At 36.9% G+C, this 19828-nt stretch overlaps 1 protein-coding gene across 1 annotated transcript; it reads right to left on the reverse strand.

Annotated features, from left to right (window-relative positions):
* Window positions 1-11973: 11973 nt before the first annotated feature.
* On the reverse strand, window positions 11974-16971 carry LOC140884433 (anoctamin-like protein At1g73020). Its single transcript, XM_073291184.1, has 16 exons — window positions 16615-16971; window positions 16243-16312; window positions 16022-16137; window positions 15764-15890; window positions 15590-15690; window positions 15151-15242; window positions 14946-15050; window positions 14590-14859; window positions 13882-14014; window positions 13692-13805; window positions 13366-13436; window positions 13155-13285; window positions 12968-13050; window positions 12760-12867; window positions 12335-12493; window positions 11974-12254 (listed from the first exon to the last, which is right to left on the reverse strand). The coding sequence occupies exons 1-16, from the start codon at window positions 16792-16794 to the stop codon at window positions 12126-12128; spliced, it is 1989 nt and encodes a 662-aa protein (XP_073147285.1). The 5' UTR covers window positions 16795-16971; the 3' UTR covers window positions 11974-12125.
* Between the last annotated feature and the right edge of the window lie 2857 nt (window positions 16972-19828).

Raw genomic sequence — 19828 nt, forward strand, 5'->3', positions numbered from 1 at the left:
GAAGGTTTTTTCGAATTCTGGCTCCTTCTGGTTTGGACATTCTGGGCAGATATTCTCTGACTATCTTCCGATATGAGCCATGTTACAAAATTTTCGGCAATTTTCTTTACTCCCCGGCAGCTTGTTGTTCCACAAAAAGTTTCGCTTCTTTTCGAAGAGTTCTTCCTCAAAAGCCGTAGTTTTTCCTGTCATTGTGTTTAACAGGAATGATCCGTTCACATAATTTTGATAAAATTTGAACGGAAACTTGATCTTATCCATCTCGGTGAGACAAACCCAAATACCTCATGCCCTTCTGGTTGAAATTTCATTTTCTCCAAAGGTGTACACCAATGGTATTTCTTCAGATATAGGATCCTTGATAAATCTTTGATTATTCATGTCAGGTCTCCTTAGCTTGATGAAATGAAAGGGCTCGTGTGATCCTTTCCATGTTGGTTCTGGAGCAGCACTAAAGAAGTATAACTCGAGTACATCTCCTCTGGACAAATGATCATTATTTGCCCATGTTTCTTGGACTGCTTCCTGAATCCATTTTGGTAGTTGTGATATTTCTTGGAAGCCTGGTGAAGTTGTATAAACTGAGGCTAGAGCCCCAAATTCATACCATAGCTTTACATCCTTAGGATTGACATTGTTTTTTAGTCAAACCCTTGGATATATTCCTGCAACATCAACCCTGCAAGTGATCGGGTTGATTTCACTTCTTGTACTTAATTTCTCCCATCTTTGTTGATAAACCTAAAATGGAGAAATTACAGCTGGGTTAGTATCAATCTTAGATTTTCTCTTGTCAGTGTGGGGCCTAAGATTGATCTCTTCCTCTTTTACGCCAGAGGCGGAGGGTTGACTTGATGAGTTATCCTCATCAATTGTTGTTTTATCTAGATCATCAAAAGCTGATGATAGATTAGCGCTTGTTTCTTGAGTATTAGAATCCTCAACATATTATTTTACAACCGGTGGCTGTATTTCTTGTTTTTGAGAAACCAGTAGTTTTTCTATGACACGCATAATTGGCCCTTGAATAGCAGCCCATAGTTGAGTTTGAGCTTGCATACATCCTGTGATTCGATTGGATACTTTGATCCGATCAGCTTGTTATAACATACCCGCCATATCGGCACTTATGATAAGCTGGTTGAACTCGATTTGAAGCAACCCAAGGTAGACCTGGCCAAGGGCCGGGTTGGGCCCGGACCCGGCCCGGAAACGGCCCGTGGTCAATGGGCCGGTTAACCGGGTCAACGGGCCCGACCCAGAACCGGGACCGAACTGGCCACTAGGCGGTCCGGTCCCGATTTTCCCTTAGGAAAATCGGCAAACCGGCGGGTTGGACACGTGGCGCCCATCGGGGCGCCAGATGATCCAACGGCCACTAGCAAGTGGCCGTTGGATCTCTCAACGGCCACGATTTCGTGGCCGTTGAGATCAACGGCCACGATTTTGTGGCCGTTGAAACCCGCCCGACCCGGCGGGTCGGCCCGCCGGACCCGCCGGGTCAACCGGATTTTTTTTTTATTTTTTAAAACCTATTTGTGATCTATAAATACCCCCAACCTCCTTTCATTTTGTTTACACAATTCTCTCTATTCTCAATTCCTTTTAATTTCTTGAATTATCAAAAATATCAAGTTTCGATTATTGGTTTATTTTCATATTTATACAATTACAAATGTTCGGAGCGGGATCAAGTCGTAGGGGTGACAAAGGAAAAGGAAAAAAAGAGAGCATCATACTACCCGAGGTCGAGTATCCTCAATTCAATGTCGATGGATTTGATCTTGAATATTCCGATGATGAAATTCAAGAAATTCGACAAGAGGCGCAACAAAGACAAGAAGTTGAACAACCACCACCACCACCACGTCATCATGCAAGTCAAGAAAGTATGAACGATCCGGCGGCCTCTCAAAGACAAACTCGAGCGGTGCCTCGCCCGACATCCGATATCTTCACCAAACACTTCGACAAGGTGACGCTTCCCTCCGGTGATTTGCAAGCCAAATGCAAATATTGTTCAAAATGTTACAAATTTAAACAAGGAGGTGGTTATGAAACTTTGACGCGGCATATCGAGAAAAATCATCCGGTGGAAATTGGTATTGATCGTGGTCAAACTCAAATTCCGGCATTCTCTTCTCAATCGGGTAATGAACTCAACTATTTAAATATAACGAAGCTAGATTTAGAGAAGAAACGGCTAAATTTTGTGCGGTTGAACAACTTTCTTTTAGTTTTAGCGATAAATTATCTTTTGAAAATTGGCTTTCTACAAGTGCAAATCCTTCTATTAGACGTATTCCAAGAAATGGTCTCAAACGCACAATGAAAAAGTTAGTCGTTGATCAAAAGAAAGAATTAATTAAGGAATTTTATAGTTTGAATAATAAAGTTTCTTTGTGTTCCGATATTTGGAGTGATCATTGGCAAAGTTGTTCATATATGGGTATTACATGTCATTGGATTGATAATAATTGGAACATTCAAAAAAGGTTGCTTGCATATAGATGTTTCAACGAATCACACACGGCACAAAATATTTCGCAACTTATATTTGTTATTTTAAAAGAATATGGTCTAACTACCAATGTTTTTTCAATGTCTTTTGATAATGCTAGTGCAAATACTTCTAGTATTAGTGAGCTTATTGAAATATGTAAACCATCACTAGGTGGCAAATTTTTTCATATTAGATGCACATGTCATATTTTAAATTTGTGTGTTCAAGATGGGCTAAAAAATTTAGGCACACATATTCAACCAATTAGAAACGCTATTCATTATTTATGGACGCACCCCCAAGTTATGAAGCTATGGGAAAAATTTTGTAGAGTAAATGGTATGAAGCCTAAGCGGTTTGCACGAGACGTTCCAACTCGTTGGAATTCAACATATAAATTGTTATTATCTTCTTTTGAATATAAAGATTTATTATGTACATTTTTTCATCAATTTGTTCAAGCTCGTGATATTTATTTGTTTTCAAATCAATGGAACATATGCACTAGTATTTGTGAAATTTTAAAAGTTTTTAATGATGCTAATGACCAATTATCCGGTGTTTATTACCCTACTTCGCATTTAGTTTTAACACATTGTTGCAACATTGCTTTTATTTTTCATGAACATGTTAATTCTAATGATAGTGCTTTATCTCAGTGTATTCTCGTCATGAAAGCAAAATGGGAAAAATATTTTTTGCTCATTCCTGAAATTTTTTTATGTGCTTTTGTTTTAGATCCTAGACTTAAATTAGATGGCTTAAGCGACATGTTAACATTATATTATGAATCTTTGGAGCCTATTGCGGAAACGATTCCTTCTATCTCATTGATTTTGTTTAATATTAAAACTCATTTACTTGATATTTATAATGAATATAACATCAAATATGGTGGACAAATTGTTTCACATGAAACACAATCCACTACAACTAGTAATGTTACTTCTAAACTTACTAAAGCACAACTTTTATTAAGGGAACGGACGAAACGTCCACGAGGATCCTCAAGTTCCAGTCAGGAACTTGAGAATTATTTTACCACTACTTTTGATTTTAGTGATACAGATGAGAAAAACTTCGACATTTTGAGATGGTGGTCGCAAAAAACACAAATATATCCAATTTTGGCTATAATGGCAAAAGAAATTCTAGCTTGTCCGGTTTCAACAGTTGCAGTGGAGCAAGCATTTAGTATTGGAGGAAATACATTGGACGAGAGACGTTCTAGCTTAAGGCCAGAAAATTTGAAAGCCCAATGTTTGCTCAATGATTGGTCAAAAGCCGCTACTCGAACACAACATATTCAAAGTGGTGAAGAAGACCAAGATGATACCGAAGGAACATCCGGAACTATGACGGGAGGAAATGCGAGTGAAGTAGAATAAAATGTAATAGATTTGTAATATTAAGTCATAAGATATTAAGATGTTGAAATTCTAATATATTGTTTATTTAATAAATGTAATAAATTTTTATTATGGAGATATGAAATATTTGATTGAGATTATTTAATGAATATGTCTTATTAAAAATCTGTTTAAAAATTTTAAAAAAATTAAATTTCGAAGGTGCAGCGCCCTAGCACTGCATTGGCAGCGCTGGGGCGCTTCCCCTTCGAATTTAATTCAAAGGTTTAGTGCCCCAGCGCTTCCAATGCAGCGCTGGGGCGTAGCAATTATTATTATTATTTTTTAAAATAGCCCGGGTTAGCTCAGATCCTGAACCGGTGGTTAACCGGACCCGAACCCGGACCCGAACCGCCGGTTCACCGACCCGGACTCGAACCGGCCATTGGCGGGCCGGTTAAGGGTTGGCTAAAGCCAATCGGATCCGGCGGGTCCGACCCGGACCCGGACCCGGACCGTGGCCAGGTCTAACCCAAGGTGTTCCCTGAAATGTCTTTGCATTTTCATGATGGAATCTACGTCACTGCCTTCCATCACTTGTTAAGAAATCTTCAAGAATATTTTCATGATATTTAATAATAACAATATCAAAAATATAATTTTGACATAAAGCTTGTCATCTTAATAACCTAGCCTTCTGAGGCTTAGATTCAATCTTATTCCTTAGGAAATCTTTTACCTGAGTGTTATCAACCTTCAAAGTGAATTTTTTAGCAAGTAAAAATAATGGCCATTTTTCGAAAGCCCTTTTAACTGCATAAAATTTCTTTTCGTTGATATGCCATCTGATAGCCTCAGATTTAGAAAAAAGACCGCTACAGTATCTGCATGGTATTTCTCCATCCGGAGTGATCTTAGTAACAACTGTTGCCCACCATTCGTCACTGGCGTCTGTAAATAACACCAGATCATCTTCATCCACGTGTATAGCAATTTTTGGAAGATTCTTACATATCTCCTTTAATTGGTTCACCCCTTTAGTATGTTCATCGGTCCATATAAACCTTGCATTCTTTTTTAACAAAGGACTAAACACCTTTCTATACATTGCCAGATTTTTTATGAGCATCCCTGCAAAATTAACTACTCCTAGAAAACTTTGGAGTTGGTTTACATATTTGAGTTTATCTGGAAAATTCTTTACCTTTTCCACAATATGAGGTTGTAGAATTATTCCAGTTTCATCAATCTCAATTCCAAGGAATTCAATTTTCCTTGTTGCTATGACTGCTTTCTTTTCAGATAAAACCAGTCCTTCTTGTGTACAAATTTTAGAGAAAATCTCTAAATGTTTAATATGTTCATCTATGTTTTTTGATGCTATAAGAATATCATCAATATAAACAAACATGAAGTTGAAATAATCTTTAAAAAGATTATCCATCTTTCTTTGAAATATTTGGGGTGCATTAGCCAATCTCATAGGCATAACTTCCCAGATATAATGTCCTTGTGGTGTAGAGAAGGCTGTGAATTTCTTACTGCCTTCTTCCATTCGAATCTGGTAAAATCCAGACTTACAATCAAATTTTGAGAACACTCTAGCATTTTGTACACAGTTAATTAGATGTTCTCTACTGGGTATGAATTACCCACAAATTCCAGGATTTTATTAATACCTTGGTAGTTAATAACTAACCTGGGTTTTCCTCTTTTTATTTCACCATGATTTCTGACCAGAAAACCTGGGTTACTATATGATAAAACTCCTTCTTTGATTAGACCAAGGTCCAAATGTTCCTTGATAATCATTCTCATATCCCTTTGATCTGTTATGTTTATTGGGATAGGCTTATATCTGACGAATTCATACTCTTTGCCATCCTTTAGAGTAAGACTGGCTTTGAGTTGATTTCTATCCCACCATGCCAAAGGATGCTCGTTGTAACTTTCTTTGAGCCTCTTTTTGACATCTTCAAGGGATACTTTATTTTCTAACTCTATATCTCTGTGATTTAGAGTTACTTTGAGAAGCTCCATATCCTCTGTTTGGAGTTCTTGTTCTGTTGTTAATTTCAACATGGTTTCTCCAAACCTTCTTGGATCTTTCATTTTTGGGTGAAAAAGTTGTCCTTTATCACCACGCTGGCTGCGAAATATTATCGGTATTTGTCGATAAAAAGCAACCCTGAGTCGTTGAACGATAATTTTATGATCACAAATTGTAGTGAACATAAGTCTTCTTGACTCATTGTCTTGTGTGTACTTCTTAAACATTTGCAAGAAGTTATTTTCTAACAGGATATCAGCTCCTGTATCATGGAAATAGATTGGTGGTGTCTTTACCTTGTACCAAGGTGTTTGACTTGCTCCTCCTATAAGGATCTCTGCTTGTTTTATTCCTTTGCAAAGAATTAAAATTCTTCGAGAGAAATCTCGTCTAGCAATTTTTGGCAATTCTTCTTCACATTCTTCAGGGAAGACTCCTCTTTTTGCTGTACAAATTCCTGCTCCCGAGTCAATATAAGCTGCAAAATATTCAGCCTTATATTGTTCATACAACATCCCTATTGGAATGTATATGGAGAAAGGACTTGTTGTCATTTTTTAAAGGGATTATTAAATGGCCCCGCCATTTTTAACAGACTGTGTTGTAACTCAGTAATCCGATTAAGACTATTTACCTTTAGTTTTCCTAAGGCCTCAGAAGGTAGAGTATGGTTACTCATTTCTACTTCTTCAATGCGTTCTAGTAAATCATGTTCATGACTTACTAATTTCAACAATTGCTGCTTCCTCTGTTTGTAAACAGAGTTTTCGAATCTGATTAAGGGATAGTTCCTTATCCAATTCTCTTAGTTTTCCATCTCGTAGAATTCTTATTGAATCCTCCAAGTCTTTTCTTTTGCCATAAACTCTATTCCTTTTTCAAGGCATTTCCATGGTTTATGGTACTCCAGAAACTCTAGGCCAAGAATGAGCTGATCCACTTCTTTTCCTGGAATTCCACAGATTTGAACTTCTAATTCTCCAATATTTATTAATCCTTGGTAAGTTCCTGTTACCTACTGCTCTAAATAGTAAATCGAGTTACAAGAAAATTGGTTCCTGTGACTTATAATTTCGAATACTATTTTGACTTCTTTCCATCCTTCTGGAGATCTAAGTTTTCCTATTATTGAAAACTCCTTTTCTTCTGGTGAAATTTCCTGAATAGGAGATTTTTCCCACCTTCGACTTGTCATTCGGTCACCTTGGAAAGATAACCTTCGGGGTTCTATTTTTAGATCTCTGTATAGAACCGGTTTATCTTGTATTTGAATGTCTGTTTCCTGAATTAAAGGAAACTCGATTCTTTCCGCGTATATTGCTTGAGCAACTTTTCCAAAGATTTCTGGAATTTCAATAAACTCATTTCTAATAAATAATTCAGAATGGTGCGTATTAAAAAGAGCATATGAAATTTGATAAGTAATAGAATATGGTCTATTACCTTCCTTCATTAATCTTTTTTTTTGAAGTTTTGATGCAACGTCAAGGCTCGACTAAAGTCTCTGTCAGCTAAATTGTAGGCTATTCTTGGATAAATAACTCCTACAATTTTTCCTGCACATAGATTTCCTGAGATCGTACCCAGAACAGCATCTTGGATATTCCCCATTCTTTTATCGCATACTATGATATCTATGGGTGAATCTATTCCTTCTTTAAAAGTAGCCTTGATCATTATTTGGATTGCTCCAATATGAATTCAAGACATCGTTCTTGCTACCTCACATTTCAGCTTTTGCAATTCCTCTCTTACTTCTTCAAAAGGAATTAACTGCATCTCTATTTGATTACTTGTTAACTCCATCGGGATTGCCATTTCCCTTCTGGATACTTTGTAAATCAAATGATGTCTTCTTTGTCTTAGCCCTAGGTTGCCTAAGACCCTCTCTACTTGTCCTGCCGAAAATCCTTGGTACTTCTGTAATGTTGGATTTTCTCAAATAATCATTTGGACCATATTATGAGATATCGTGGTTTGACTAAAAAATCCAGCCAAACTCTCTTGTGTTTCGTGTCGAAACACTTCTTCTTTATTCTGATTCTGATTCTGATTCATCTTCAGATTCATCTTGGCTAAACAATATCTCTTCTTCGTATATACTTTCATCTGAGGGGATATCTTCAAATTGATATGCTTGGACTAGATCTTGAAAGAATACCGCATCATCCATATCTGGCGTTGCTTCAAAAAGTTTAACTCCCTTTTTCTCGTTTTCTGGACAGTTTGTAGATATATGTCCTCTTGCTCCACATGTCCAGCAGTTGCAATCTTTGAAACTTTTACTTGCTCTCGTATGAGTTCTTCTGAAAGTTCTTCTAGAGGGTGTTCTTCCCCTGCCTTGTGATGAGTTTGTTGCTGGGGATGTTCTTGTAGGTCCACTTTTTCTACCTGATCTATAAGATCTGACCTTTTTTTTGGACCAAAATGTTCTTGGTTTCCAAGAACTTTTCATTCTTTTATTGTAGGGATTATTTTCTGAATTTTTTCCTTTTAAATCCCTGTGATTTATTCCCTATAACCGTAGGGAGATCATTTTCTCTACAACATAGAGGAGTATGCTTGTTAATACCCCTTATTTTCTTGTAGTTCTTCTGTAATGCTGCCATATGACACCATTCCGCCAATTTTTCTTTCAAAAAAGAGGCGCGTCTTGTCAAAGTATCAAGATTACCTGGAACGTATTCTTTTATCAGCATTTCTCTCCAGGGGCTTGGCATTTTTGCGAAAAATAGCTGAATGGCTACATTTTCTTCAACTCCCGAATTTCATCTGTATTTGGTGAATAACATAATATATTCATCAACTAAACAGATATCATGTAACTCGAGGCTATACAGAGCTTGAGTATATCTTCTCTTTTTCTCTGTATCTTGATTATTGAAATAGTCTACTCCTATGAATTGTGCTTTAAAAAGGGTGGCCATTCTTCCTCCAATCTCGCTAAGTGATTCTTCTACTAAGATTGATTCCTTGGTTTCTGGCATGGTCATTTCCCAAGCTATCTTGACAGATCCCATTAGACTCATTTCCAGAAGTTTGATAAATCCTTCTATATTGAGATCTAAAGTTCCTGCTGCTATTCTCATGGCTGATGTCCAATCATCTATGAGATCTTCTCTGTTTTTGAAGTCCAGAACATCCAGGTTTAACATAACCCCATAAGGATGTATCGGGTCTAAAACGGGTTTTCCATAATAAGTTTGATGTATTGGTATATTACTCCTTCTTGATCTGCTTTCTGCTGGATGTGAATTTTCTCCAACATGGAACTCACTATGTGGTTCTTCTGTTTTAACCACATATCTCGGGGGATTCCCTATGGGTTGTTCACCCTCAGGAGAATTCATTTTTAGATCTACTACTTTAAGATTCGAAAAAGAATCCGCAAGATCTTGTAGATCCTTGAGATTTAATCTTTTTAAAGTAGTCATCAGATAGTGTTTTTCTCTGATACTGTCTTTATAAGATTAATCATCAATTCATCATCAGTTAAAGGTTTTTGAACCATTTTGGTTTTACCTTTCTGATGTAACAGAGGTTCGGTACCAAACGAGAGTGGTAACCTTCCTCCTGTATTTCCCTTTCTAGAACCAGAAGTATGTTTTAGATTTATAATTTTAGTTTGAAGATCCTTTAGAGTTACAAGAATTTCTTCTTGTTTTTTAAGGATTTCTCCAATCTGCCGAGGTATTTCATATAGCTGATTACTGTAATATTGTACCGTCTTTTGAATTTCTCTAAGATCTCCGGAGAGTTTAGAGGAATCTGGTGTGATCTTTAGAAATTGAGAATTAGAAAATATATTTCTTAATATCTTCAGAGAGTATAAAAGACTAGGGGTGGAATAGGGTCGGGACCCGTCCCGTAAACCCCCTACCCAACTCCCGTCCCGAAATGAATCGGGACACTTTTTTTTCTCCCGATCCCGTACCCGAAACATTTCGGAACCCGACTATTCGGGATCCCGAATGTTCGGGATCCCGTCGGGTAGGGAGAGAAAATCTCGAAATTTTTTTTCATGTTCAAGATTTCGTTCAAAAAATAAAAAATGTTATAATTTTATTAAATATACTATTTAAAAACTTATATTTATAAATAAAAATAAATATTCAACTTAAAACATAAAATATTAAAATATTTCGGATAATGTTTGAAAGTTTTGTTAAGAGAAAAAATGTATCGTATAATTATTAATAAAATGTTCGGATACAATTACTAAATAAATTTTGTTAAATAGATTGTCAAATTAATCTCTTGAGTATTGTTCTACATATTTGTTCTAATTAGATAATTATAAATATGAATTAATTAAATTATTAATTTAATTTTTTAAAAAAATACACAAAAATAAAATGGCATTTCATGATTTTACAATTTGATCGTCCCAACAATAAAAATTATACGAATTAATTCCACAATTAAGTGTTATATGAGTTGAAACCTAATAATATTTAGCTTATTATATCAATAAAATATATTATTATATTATTTCGGGACGGGTCGGGAATCCCGTCGGGATAAGGTTTTATTCCCGATCCCACTTTCGATATTAATCGGGATGGGAAAAATCCCGAAAGTTCGGATCGGAAAAATTTCGGGTTGGGATTTTTTCGGGACGGGAAAGGGATGGGATTCGGGAAGGGTCGGGATTTCGGGAATTTTTTCCACCCCTATAAAAGACCTAAGTCTCTTTAAGTTCTGTTGTAAAGAATCTATTTTAAATAGATTCACTTGTTTATGGGATTTCATATAAATGAAATCCTTCTGGTTCAAACTCTCGTTTGAATCCATGGTTTGTTGAAAATCTCTTCCTCAACAAAAAAAAGTATGATTTAATGAATAATATAAAGTCTGAATAAAATTACCTAGGCTCTGATACCATTTTTTGAGCCCAGAGGAAATATTAATTATAATACACAATTTTTTGAGCCCAGAGGAAATATTAATTATAATTGTTAGAATAAGGGTATTATAGCAATTTTTAGTTTGAGGGACATATTAAGGAAACTATTTGTTAAATAAGGGATATAATTAGGAACGAATAAAGTGTTAGTATATTTTTGGGAAAGTTAGAAAATTTTAAGGACGTATTTGGGTTTTATCCCCGAATTGAAAGTTAGGAAACTTTAAGGACGTATTTGGGTTTTATCCCCAAATTGTATTAGCATAATGACATGTTAGAGAGCAAGAATTTAAAATTTTAAAATCTTGTACCTGGTCCATGGATCCTCCTCTCCTTGCCAAACACAAGTCTGAAAATAAAACAAGATATTAGTCTCGCGCTAATCATTACAAGTGACAACGATGTGAATAACAATAAAATTTTTGTCAGCACTAGACAAACTCGTTTTAAGGGGTGTGAATTCTGATTATTATTCCTTGGCTGCAAAGTACTCTGAACAAGTCCAAAGTCAAAAATCATGTCCCCAAACCAATATTCTAGTATTTAAACCTTATATCTTACAATAATTTGTATTTCACCTAACCAATACGATTGAACTGTTCCATCAAATGAAGGAAGAAAACTCCGCAGGCAAGTCTGCTTCTTTCGGAAGCACCACCAACAAGATTTACGACACAAATGCAAAGAGAAGGCGTATGAACGGGTGTCTATCCTTTGCGGAAATCTCCATCGATCCTGGAGTGAAGTCCCTTAAGCATTTGGATTCACAGAAGTTGAAAGATGAGATCAAGAAATGGGCTAAAGCCGTTGTGAATTATGCCCGACAGATGAGCCAGAAACTAGCGAACCCGAGAAATTCAGAGCGCAAGGCATGAAATGTGAACTGACTCATTTCTGATGGTTTGAACTTTGAAGACATATTCTCGAGACAGTTTTTGTTTGTGAGATGGATGACACACTGTATATATGCAATGTTGTAGTTTTCTTTGCCATATTCAAACTCTATCTTGTTAGTTTTATAGAAAAGGGTAAAATGAGTTGATGGGATATTGATTTGGGAGCAAAGATCCAGAGCCTTGAAAGACAAAACCACAAGGTACAATGTACACATTATTCATTCATCACGTGAATGTTACCAAGAAAATATCATCTCATCACACACAACTCGTACAAACTACTGTCTCCACACAAATAAAACTTCAGCCAATAATTGCATATTTACAAGTAGAAAAGAGCCCTGATGAGGGATCTTGGACTTGTGAAAGCAAAGAAAGTGATCACCTAACCCAACTGGCTCAACAATCGAAATGTTGGCTTTTAATCATGTTTCTTCATGTCCCTAAAGGTGTTCTCATCGGCCGAAATGCTCCTCAAGAGTTGTTTAGAACACATTTGTTCTGCCCGAGTCACATTCTTCTTCCGAGCGGCTCTCACCCACTCCGGCTCCTGCAATTTGCAAAATATAAGAATGACACAAGGTTTTCTATTGAATTGTTCAAGTATCTCGAAGAAATATTTGGCCATACATCGGGAACAATGCGCGAGAATCCAAACTTAATGAACAAAAGCACGTGTTCCATGACGAGGATGGCACCCAATCCAGGAGATAAATTCCAGTTCCCTTCCTGATCATATAAGCATACTAGGAGTGCACTATTTGTACAAATGGACGCCACGATGAGAAGCTGATAAATATCAATAGCAACTCAGAGCTTTATAAATCAGAAAGTACTTGCAAAGTAGGAAAAAAGAAGGAAATCCTATCCGATTCCTTAAAGAATGGGTGCGGAACCTACCGAGGAGGTTCTCACCATATTTAAATTTTTTTAAGTAAAAAAACCAGATTTGTGTGTTATTTCGACTCTTAAAAAGTATTGCTCCCCCTGAAACATATATCATCATCGCGCGTAAATAACTTTTGGGGTCCTCCCTCGTAAGAGTATGTGCTTACCTGAAAGATATTTAACCAAGCTCCAATCGTCGCATCAGCACGAGGTATGGGCCTTCTCATCATGGCAAGCAATTTTAAGGCATCAGTCCGAATTTCTGTAATATTGTTCTGCAAGTCAACATCAAAATATAAGACACCAAATTAATGTCAAATTTTCAGAAAGGGATGTGATGTTTATATTCAATGGAAGGGAAAAATCCATCACTACCACTGCTGCAAAGGCGAATGCAAGGGGGAATGCGCACGCAAACATCATGATCATCCCGAATTGCAACACTAGCTCCAGAAAATCTGTCAGTAGTCGGATTTTTATAAGTCTAAACATGACAATATAACTTCAAAACATGGACTCTCCCGTATAGTTGTGATTTATTTATATTAATATCGTATATTACCGTCAAAAAGTCCATCTTCAAGTTCTTGCCCAATACTTGCAGCATAGGTAGCTTTTAGATATTCCTTCTCGACTCGTGGCATGGACCGAAGTTTAACCTTTGATTGTCCTTTTTCACGCTTTCTCTTGTTCCTTCAATGGAGCAATTTATTTCTTTCATATTAAAATAAAAATAATTGAAGCTGTCCACAAATTAATGAAAAGAAATATACCTGATGGCCCCGAATTTCTTGAAGCTGTACGACAAATACGGTATAGAATTTTCGAATATATTCCCGATCACCTGAGATACATTTCCACGTATAAGCACAAGAGACAACAGGAGTTTCGGCCGGGGAGGGCGAGATGAAAAGATGGCGTGAAATGAAATGACTGATGGATTTTCGGGGAGGCCGAGCTAGCTGATTCAGAAAATTAAACAAGATTCTTTTTGCCCGAGAGTGTGATAGCACTGCACTCTCTGGCTGCAGCTGGGTTCGTCCCAAGATAAGATAATTAGAAAAAAAGAAATGGAAGGAAAGAAGTGACGTGTTTTTACCTCAGTAGCGATTAGACGTTGGGTTAAAACTTGTCGAAGGGTCGTGAGGTTGCGGTGCAAAAGAGCATGATAGAACAAACCAATATATGACTGCATAAAGTAAACACCAAACACCTGCGAAAACCAATATGCGATTACGAAGAAGCTAAATTTTGTAATCGCAAACATGTCACCCAACTTTCTTGCTTACCTTGTATACTAAGCTGTTTGCACTGTACTCTACATTTTCGTTATTTTCATATCTAACAAGCTTCACTGATAGCTTGGCCCCCATTCTTGTGAAATACTGAATGGCGACAATGTAAACTACCGTCAAACAAAACCTGTGACAAAAAGGAAGTTTAAAGAAAGTTACCAAAGTGAAGTTATACTTATAATGAAAGAGCACCTAAGAAGTCTCTTATAAACCATTTTGGCTTCCTATCCATTTTCATTTCAATTTAGAATTGTATTTTATTTATTTATTTTTCCAATAAGAACTTCTACTACAGGCAATGAAGGAGTTTTAGCCCCCTCAGTTTGTATACAACAGAACAAAATGTCCAATACAAAACTATCTTTGGCCATGACTTTACAAACTAGGCTTCTAGTTTAGTATAAATTAAACTTGACCTTTCATCAACAAAATATATCTTGACCAAATAACGAGAGAAAGAAGAAATTTTTGTCTGCTAGTATTTAATTCTACATGCACGAGGTGAAGAAAATGATAGGTTTTCCAAGTTTTTGCGAAGATCACTTGGAACAGAGGACAATCAGTAGAAGATCCATGCCAAGAAAACAATGACCGATGAATGTGAATGTATTAGCATACATGGCAGCAAAAGTAAAATCAATATTTGAAACAAAGTTTCGTGCCAACAATTTATAATGGAAAAAAAGACAATACAATACTTACTTTAGAAATTCGGACCCTATAACCTCGTAAAGATGAGCATAAGCCAATTCAAAAGGGAGCTGGAGACAAATGATACCCATTATAACAAAGACATCATTTCTTAGCCTCATCAGCCATCTAAACCATTCTTCTCTTTGGAATGCCTTTTTCTCTTTCAATTTATTTGTCTCTTGTTTCTTCATGTGCTCTGTAGGAGATGACGAAGAGCTCTGATCTGTATGCCAGAATTTATATTCACATTCTGCAGCACCTGAATCGTAAATGTGCCATCTGCAGCATCCATGACATAATCAAGACAAGATACGAATATGAGAAGGGCAAAGGAAATTTGTGTTCGAAAAAGGATTGTATAATACCTGTTTGACAGGGCAGAGCTTTTACGTTTCCAGAACTGGAAAAACAAGACAGCCCATGATATCAGACAAATGAAGAAAAATGGGAGAACCAGCAATTGCAAGGACCTGGATGATGAACAAAAATCACTCGTGAGTCTTAAATTCAGTGTCTACAGTACAAACTATCGAAAATGCATCTCGACGAATGGGGCGAAAAATTATTTACCCGAAATCAACGAAGTGCACAATAAGTCCCAATGTAGCTGGAAACAGCATCCATTTTGTGTACATTCCGAGGAATGCAAAATACGTAGCAATCTACAGAAAACAGTGTATTCTTGTTAGAAAAAATATTTGAGAATGTTGTTTATATTGATGAAAATCAAAACCAGGCATTTGGTCTCAATGAACAGCTTTATAATAATTTGTGCTACATACACACAGCATCAAACTTAAAACTCTTCAATCACAGAGGTCTTATGTGAGCACGGGCAGATCCAAAAAATCAGAAGAAGAATTTGGAGAGGTGAATCTTTAAACTTTAGAAATATTACAAGCTAAAAAAACCAGTGGCCATGCTGTTAGTTCCCACCTACATGCTTGGCTCACAAGATTTAATGGGCATCAAGACATTTAGTGGATATCTGGTGCAGCAAAATTATTACCTTTACCCCGTAGTACGAACAAATGTCATCAACCGGCTGTGTTGTGAAGTCCAACCAATTCATAGCCCAACTTCTCATAAGCTGCCTCCGTTTGCTTTCATCTAAAAACCATATTGACAATGTGTTTTAATGACTGATTTTGAGAACAATGTGGGTTATAGGACCAAGTAGTACCATGCAATGGAAATACTTCTTTCAAAATGCCCAATGATTCCAATTTCCCAAGTAAAGACTCTCCCGGATTCCACTCTACCTCCTGACTCTTGGATTTCATTACTATAGCCGTTGTTCCTGTATTGACCTGCAAATTTTCTTACTTAATCAGTGATCACGTTCCAAGTAAATCCTTCATCTCTTATTGGTATACGATTATTCGAATTTACTGCATTTTGGAATAAAGTATTAAGGGAGACAAACACACAACTGACTCACAATTCCATTCAAGATGTGATTGTAGCAACGGAATCGTTCACCCCAACCAAACAACGAACCATCGGGATGCCTAACAAAAGCCTCAGCCTCATCCCACTCAAATGGAAAATTCATCCCTGGAAACATCATGGGTGGTTCATGATCAAGGGAAAAATAGCACATTACACCGCTGGATAAGGTACTGGGTGGATTTCTGGGCGAGAAAAATACATATAACTTACCAATACGGGTCCGTTTCCGAAACTGCAACTCAGCAGCAACTTTTCCTAATACCTCCAATGGTGCAAGGAACTGCAAAGATGTAAAGCAATATATTCCTCAGTCGAATTTAATTTAATCCAATCATACCCATACTCAGAGAGTTAACAATCACGCAGAGAATTCATTAAATACATATAACAACGCCGCATAAACTCTGGACACATAATATAGAACTATCTAAGTTTAGGAATCTCGAATGTAGAGATCAAGAAAACATGAAAAATTATGGTAAAAAAAAAAAAAATCATAAACAAAAAGGATCAAAACCAGAAAACATTTACAGGAAAAGGGCACCTCAAAACTCGGATAAAACAATATGACTTACTAAATACCTTGATGAATTCATTTTGAAGGCCAGAGACTCTTTCAACAATCAGCCCTTTCTTCCTGAGCTCGTCAGAAAGAATCTCGACACAATCATCGATGTCTTCTCCTTTGTTAATCTCACCCCATTTAGGAACCACCAGTGCTAACTCGAAACCACCCCCTTCTTCCCTCTCATTCCCACTCATTTTCAGCCCGAGAAATTGTTCCGCCTGACACCAAGAGTTTCTCCGTATTTCAAATTTGAAGATACAACCGTGAGTAAAGATCGAAACTTTTCGTCAAAGTCCTCAAAATATAAGAATATAAAAGAAGGATCAAGAAGTGAGTAGCTCAAAAATGAAAAACATAGATGCGAAGCGCGCGGAAGAGATACACTTGGAAGTGACACACAGGTCTGGGAGGCAAAGAACTAACGCGTGGCACCTCTAACATTTGTTTATTTATTTTTATTTAATTAAAAAGGACAGATCGATGGAGAAAAATTATATTTCAATATTCGCAGCATGCATGCATTCTGCATATTTGCAACGATTCAACACACAGCAATGCAGTTCTAGAAGTCATTTCATTATTCTATAATCTCTTTCAAATTTTTTTTTTTACCGTAACGAGATTTAATTTTTTTTAATCAACTTCAACATAATTTAATCATCATTAAGTAATAGGAAAACTGTATCTTTTGTTTTGTAATTTTGTCACTTCATGATTTTTATCTTTTATGTCATCAAATTTTAGTTTTATATATATTACGTCTTAGACGCATACAAATCTCGTAAATAAGATTAATGTTTTTAATGTGATAACTTATCTTTTTTTGATAATTACAAAACTAGGTTAATTGTTACTAATGATTTAATATGAGAAAATTGCAGATATAAATTTTTCATGTTTAAAACTCGAAGATCAAAACTCGTGTAACAAAATCGAAAGAACAAATTTGAAGCAAGAAATTTTCAAACTGCCAGGATCGGACGCTCCGATTGATGATCGGACGGTCCGATGAATTTCTGAATTGTTTATTGATCGGAGACCAGTTCGGAAGGTACGATGTGCAAGATCAGACGCTCCGTTGGCATGATCGAACGGTCCGATCTCATTACGGCTGTGATAAGATTTGTCCGGAAACTTTTTCACGACAATGTATTAAATGATGACGATCGGACGCTCCGATGGCTGACCAGACCCTCCGAACAGTGCTAAGGCCGAAAAATGTTGACTTTTGAAGACTAAAGAACGGACGCTCCGATCTAACCCGATTCAGCACTATAAATAGAGGCATTCCGATGCCATTTCAATCACAACTCACCATCCGACTATCTCAAGCATTCAAGCATCTTTTGAGAGATTATTCAAGCATTCCAAGCCCATTTCAAATTCCCTCAATATATATTTGTGTATCGAGTTGTATAAGTGCTTGAAAATCGTTGTGTATACTCGTGTGTGAAGCCGAGTTTATCGAGTTGTTGTGGCTATCCTTGGAGCCCTTAAGGCCAAGTGTTTCGAGTTGTTGTGAGGCTCTCCTTGGAGCCCTCAAGGCCAAGAGACGCGGTGATCATGTTATTGTTGTATCAGCTAATTTGGAGCCATCAAGGCCATGACGAAGTGCTAGCTAGTGATACCTTGGTTAATCGATCTTAACCAAGAAGGGGAGACGTAGACGATTTATCGTCGAACTTCCATAAACACATCCTCTCTTATTTATCGCTTTATTTACTTTCCATCATTTACTTTATTTACTTACTGCATTTATATTTGACTGCCCTAAGTCTTCCGCTTGCGTTCTTGCAAAATCATTTTAAATTGCTAAAATTGCCAATAGAACCTAATCCCCCCATTAGGTTCCAACAAGTGGTATCAGAGCCATATTTTGAAAATATTTTTCAAAAGGCTCTATGGAAAATCTAGCGAGTGATTATGCTCAAGGGCAATCAACTAATCGTACTCCTCTTTTCAACGGCATAAATTACGGTTATTGGAAAAATAGAATGTATTTATATATCCAATTCGTAGACTATGACCTTTGGAAAGTGACGGTGAAAGGTCCCTACGTACCTATGAAAATAGTGGATGGTATCAAAGTTTCGAAAGGAATGGACGACTTTTCAAAAGAGGATATGCGATTAATTTCTCAAAATGCTAATGTAGTGACCCTGCATGGAATCACCTACTAACTGGCAACTAATAGCATGCATTAAACTTAATACAGCAAAATACTTAACAGAGTAAAAACGTGCGGAAACATAATATCAGCTTAGTAATATAATCCAGACTTAAATCTGTAGTGATACAACCAAATCGAAATCTTAAACAGTAAACATTATACAGCTATATCGAATCCTGCTGTATAATAAAATCCTCAAGGCTCCTGCTCCCTAGTCCTGCCTTGAACTACCAGCTCCGTCCATCCTGCGACCTGCCCCATGGAATAGGGTGTCCAAGATAACAACTAGGACGTGAGCGCTACGCCCAGTTCATAGACATGAGTAAACATATGTATATAATGCAACATGATGTCTGGTAAAAGATCATCTGAAAAGTCATGCTCAGAACCGGCGCCATATGAGTGCTGCCACCGCACGGATCAACCTCTGGGTGCAACCACACTCGTCTAGTACACCAGAGTAGACAGACATAAATGCCCCCGCCGTCGCGGTACTCTCAGTGACAGACTATCGAGTATAGAGCTGAGCGGCTCTATAATCAGGTATAACAAGATATAGGCTCAATGTGTATATGCACATGACATATGAGTATAGAAAATGATAAATCATACATCATGCCATATAATAATGCCAAATAAATGCAACATATAAACATGTATACTCGCTGGCAATCTCAGTCAATGTGTACGTACCTCTAGGCTAGTTCAAGTAAAGTAGATCCTAGGTTCCAAGCCTATATTCAAAAGTTCACCGTATCACTACACAAGTTCTATAAGCCTTAACTAAGCTAATAAGTACTCCCAAAACTTAAATAGATTCCCGGACCATACCTTCGTCCGTTGATAGCCCTTTGAAGTCGCTAGTCCCGGATGACTATAACCACACCTTGGTTATTCCAGAACCTCTATTATAACCGATAGGGCCCTCAAGTGTATAACTCACACTATATAACTGAAGAAGGAAACTCGGGAATTCGTAATTCAGAAATGAACTCTGAACGGCCCTATTTATAGCCAAATTTCTCGGCTAGGATCGGAACTTCCGATTTCGGGATCGG

This window comes from Henckelia pumila, chromosome 2 (genome assembly GCF_033568475.1).
Source record: "Henckelia pumila isolate YLH828 chromosome 2, ASM3356847v2, whole genome shotgun sequence".
NCBI classification, from domain to species: Eukaryota; Viridiplantae; Streptophyta; class Magnoliopsida; order Lamiales; family Gesneriaceae; genus Henckelia; species Henckelia pumila.

What these genes read in the sequence shown, in the direction of transcription:
- LOC140884433 (XM_073291184.1), bottom strand. Translation starts at nt 16,794, where the DNA reads ATGAGTGGGAATGAGAGGGAAGAAGGGGGTGGTTTCGAGTTAGCACTG. An exon ending in CATTCGCCTTTGCAGCAGTG is followed by an intron (nt 12,868 to 12,967) that starts GTAGTGATGGAT and finishes GTTGACTTGCAG; the next exon opens with AACAATATTACAGAAATTCG. An exon ending in TCTCGCGCATTGTTCCCGAT is followed by an intron (nt 12,255 to 12,334) that starts GTATGGCCAAAT and finishes TGCAAATTGCAG; the next exon opens with GAGCCGGAGTGGGTGAGAGC.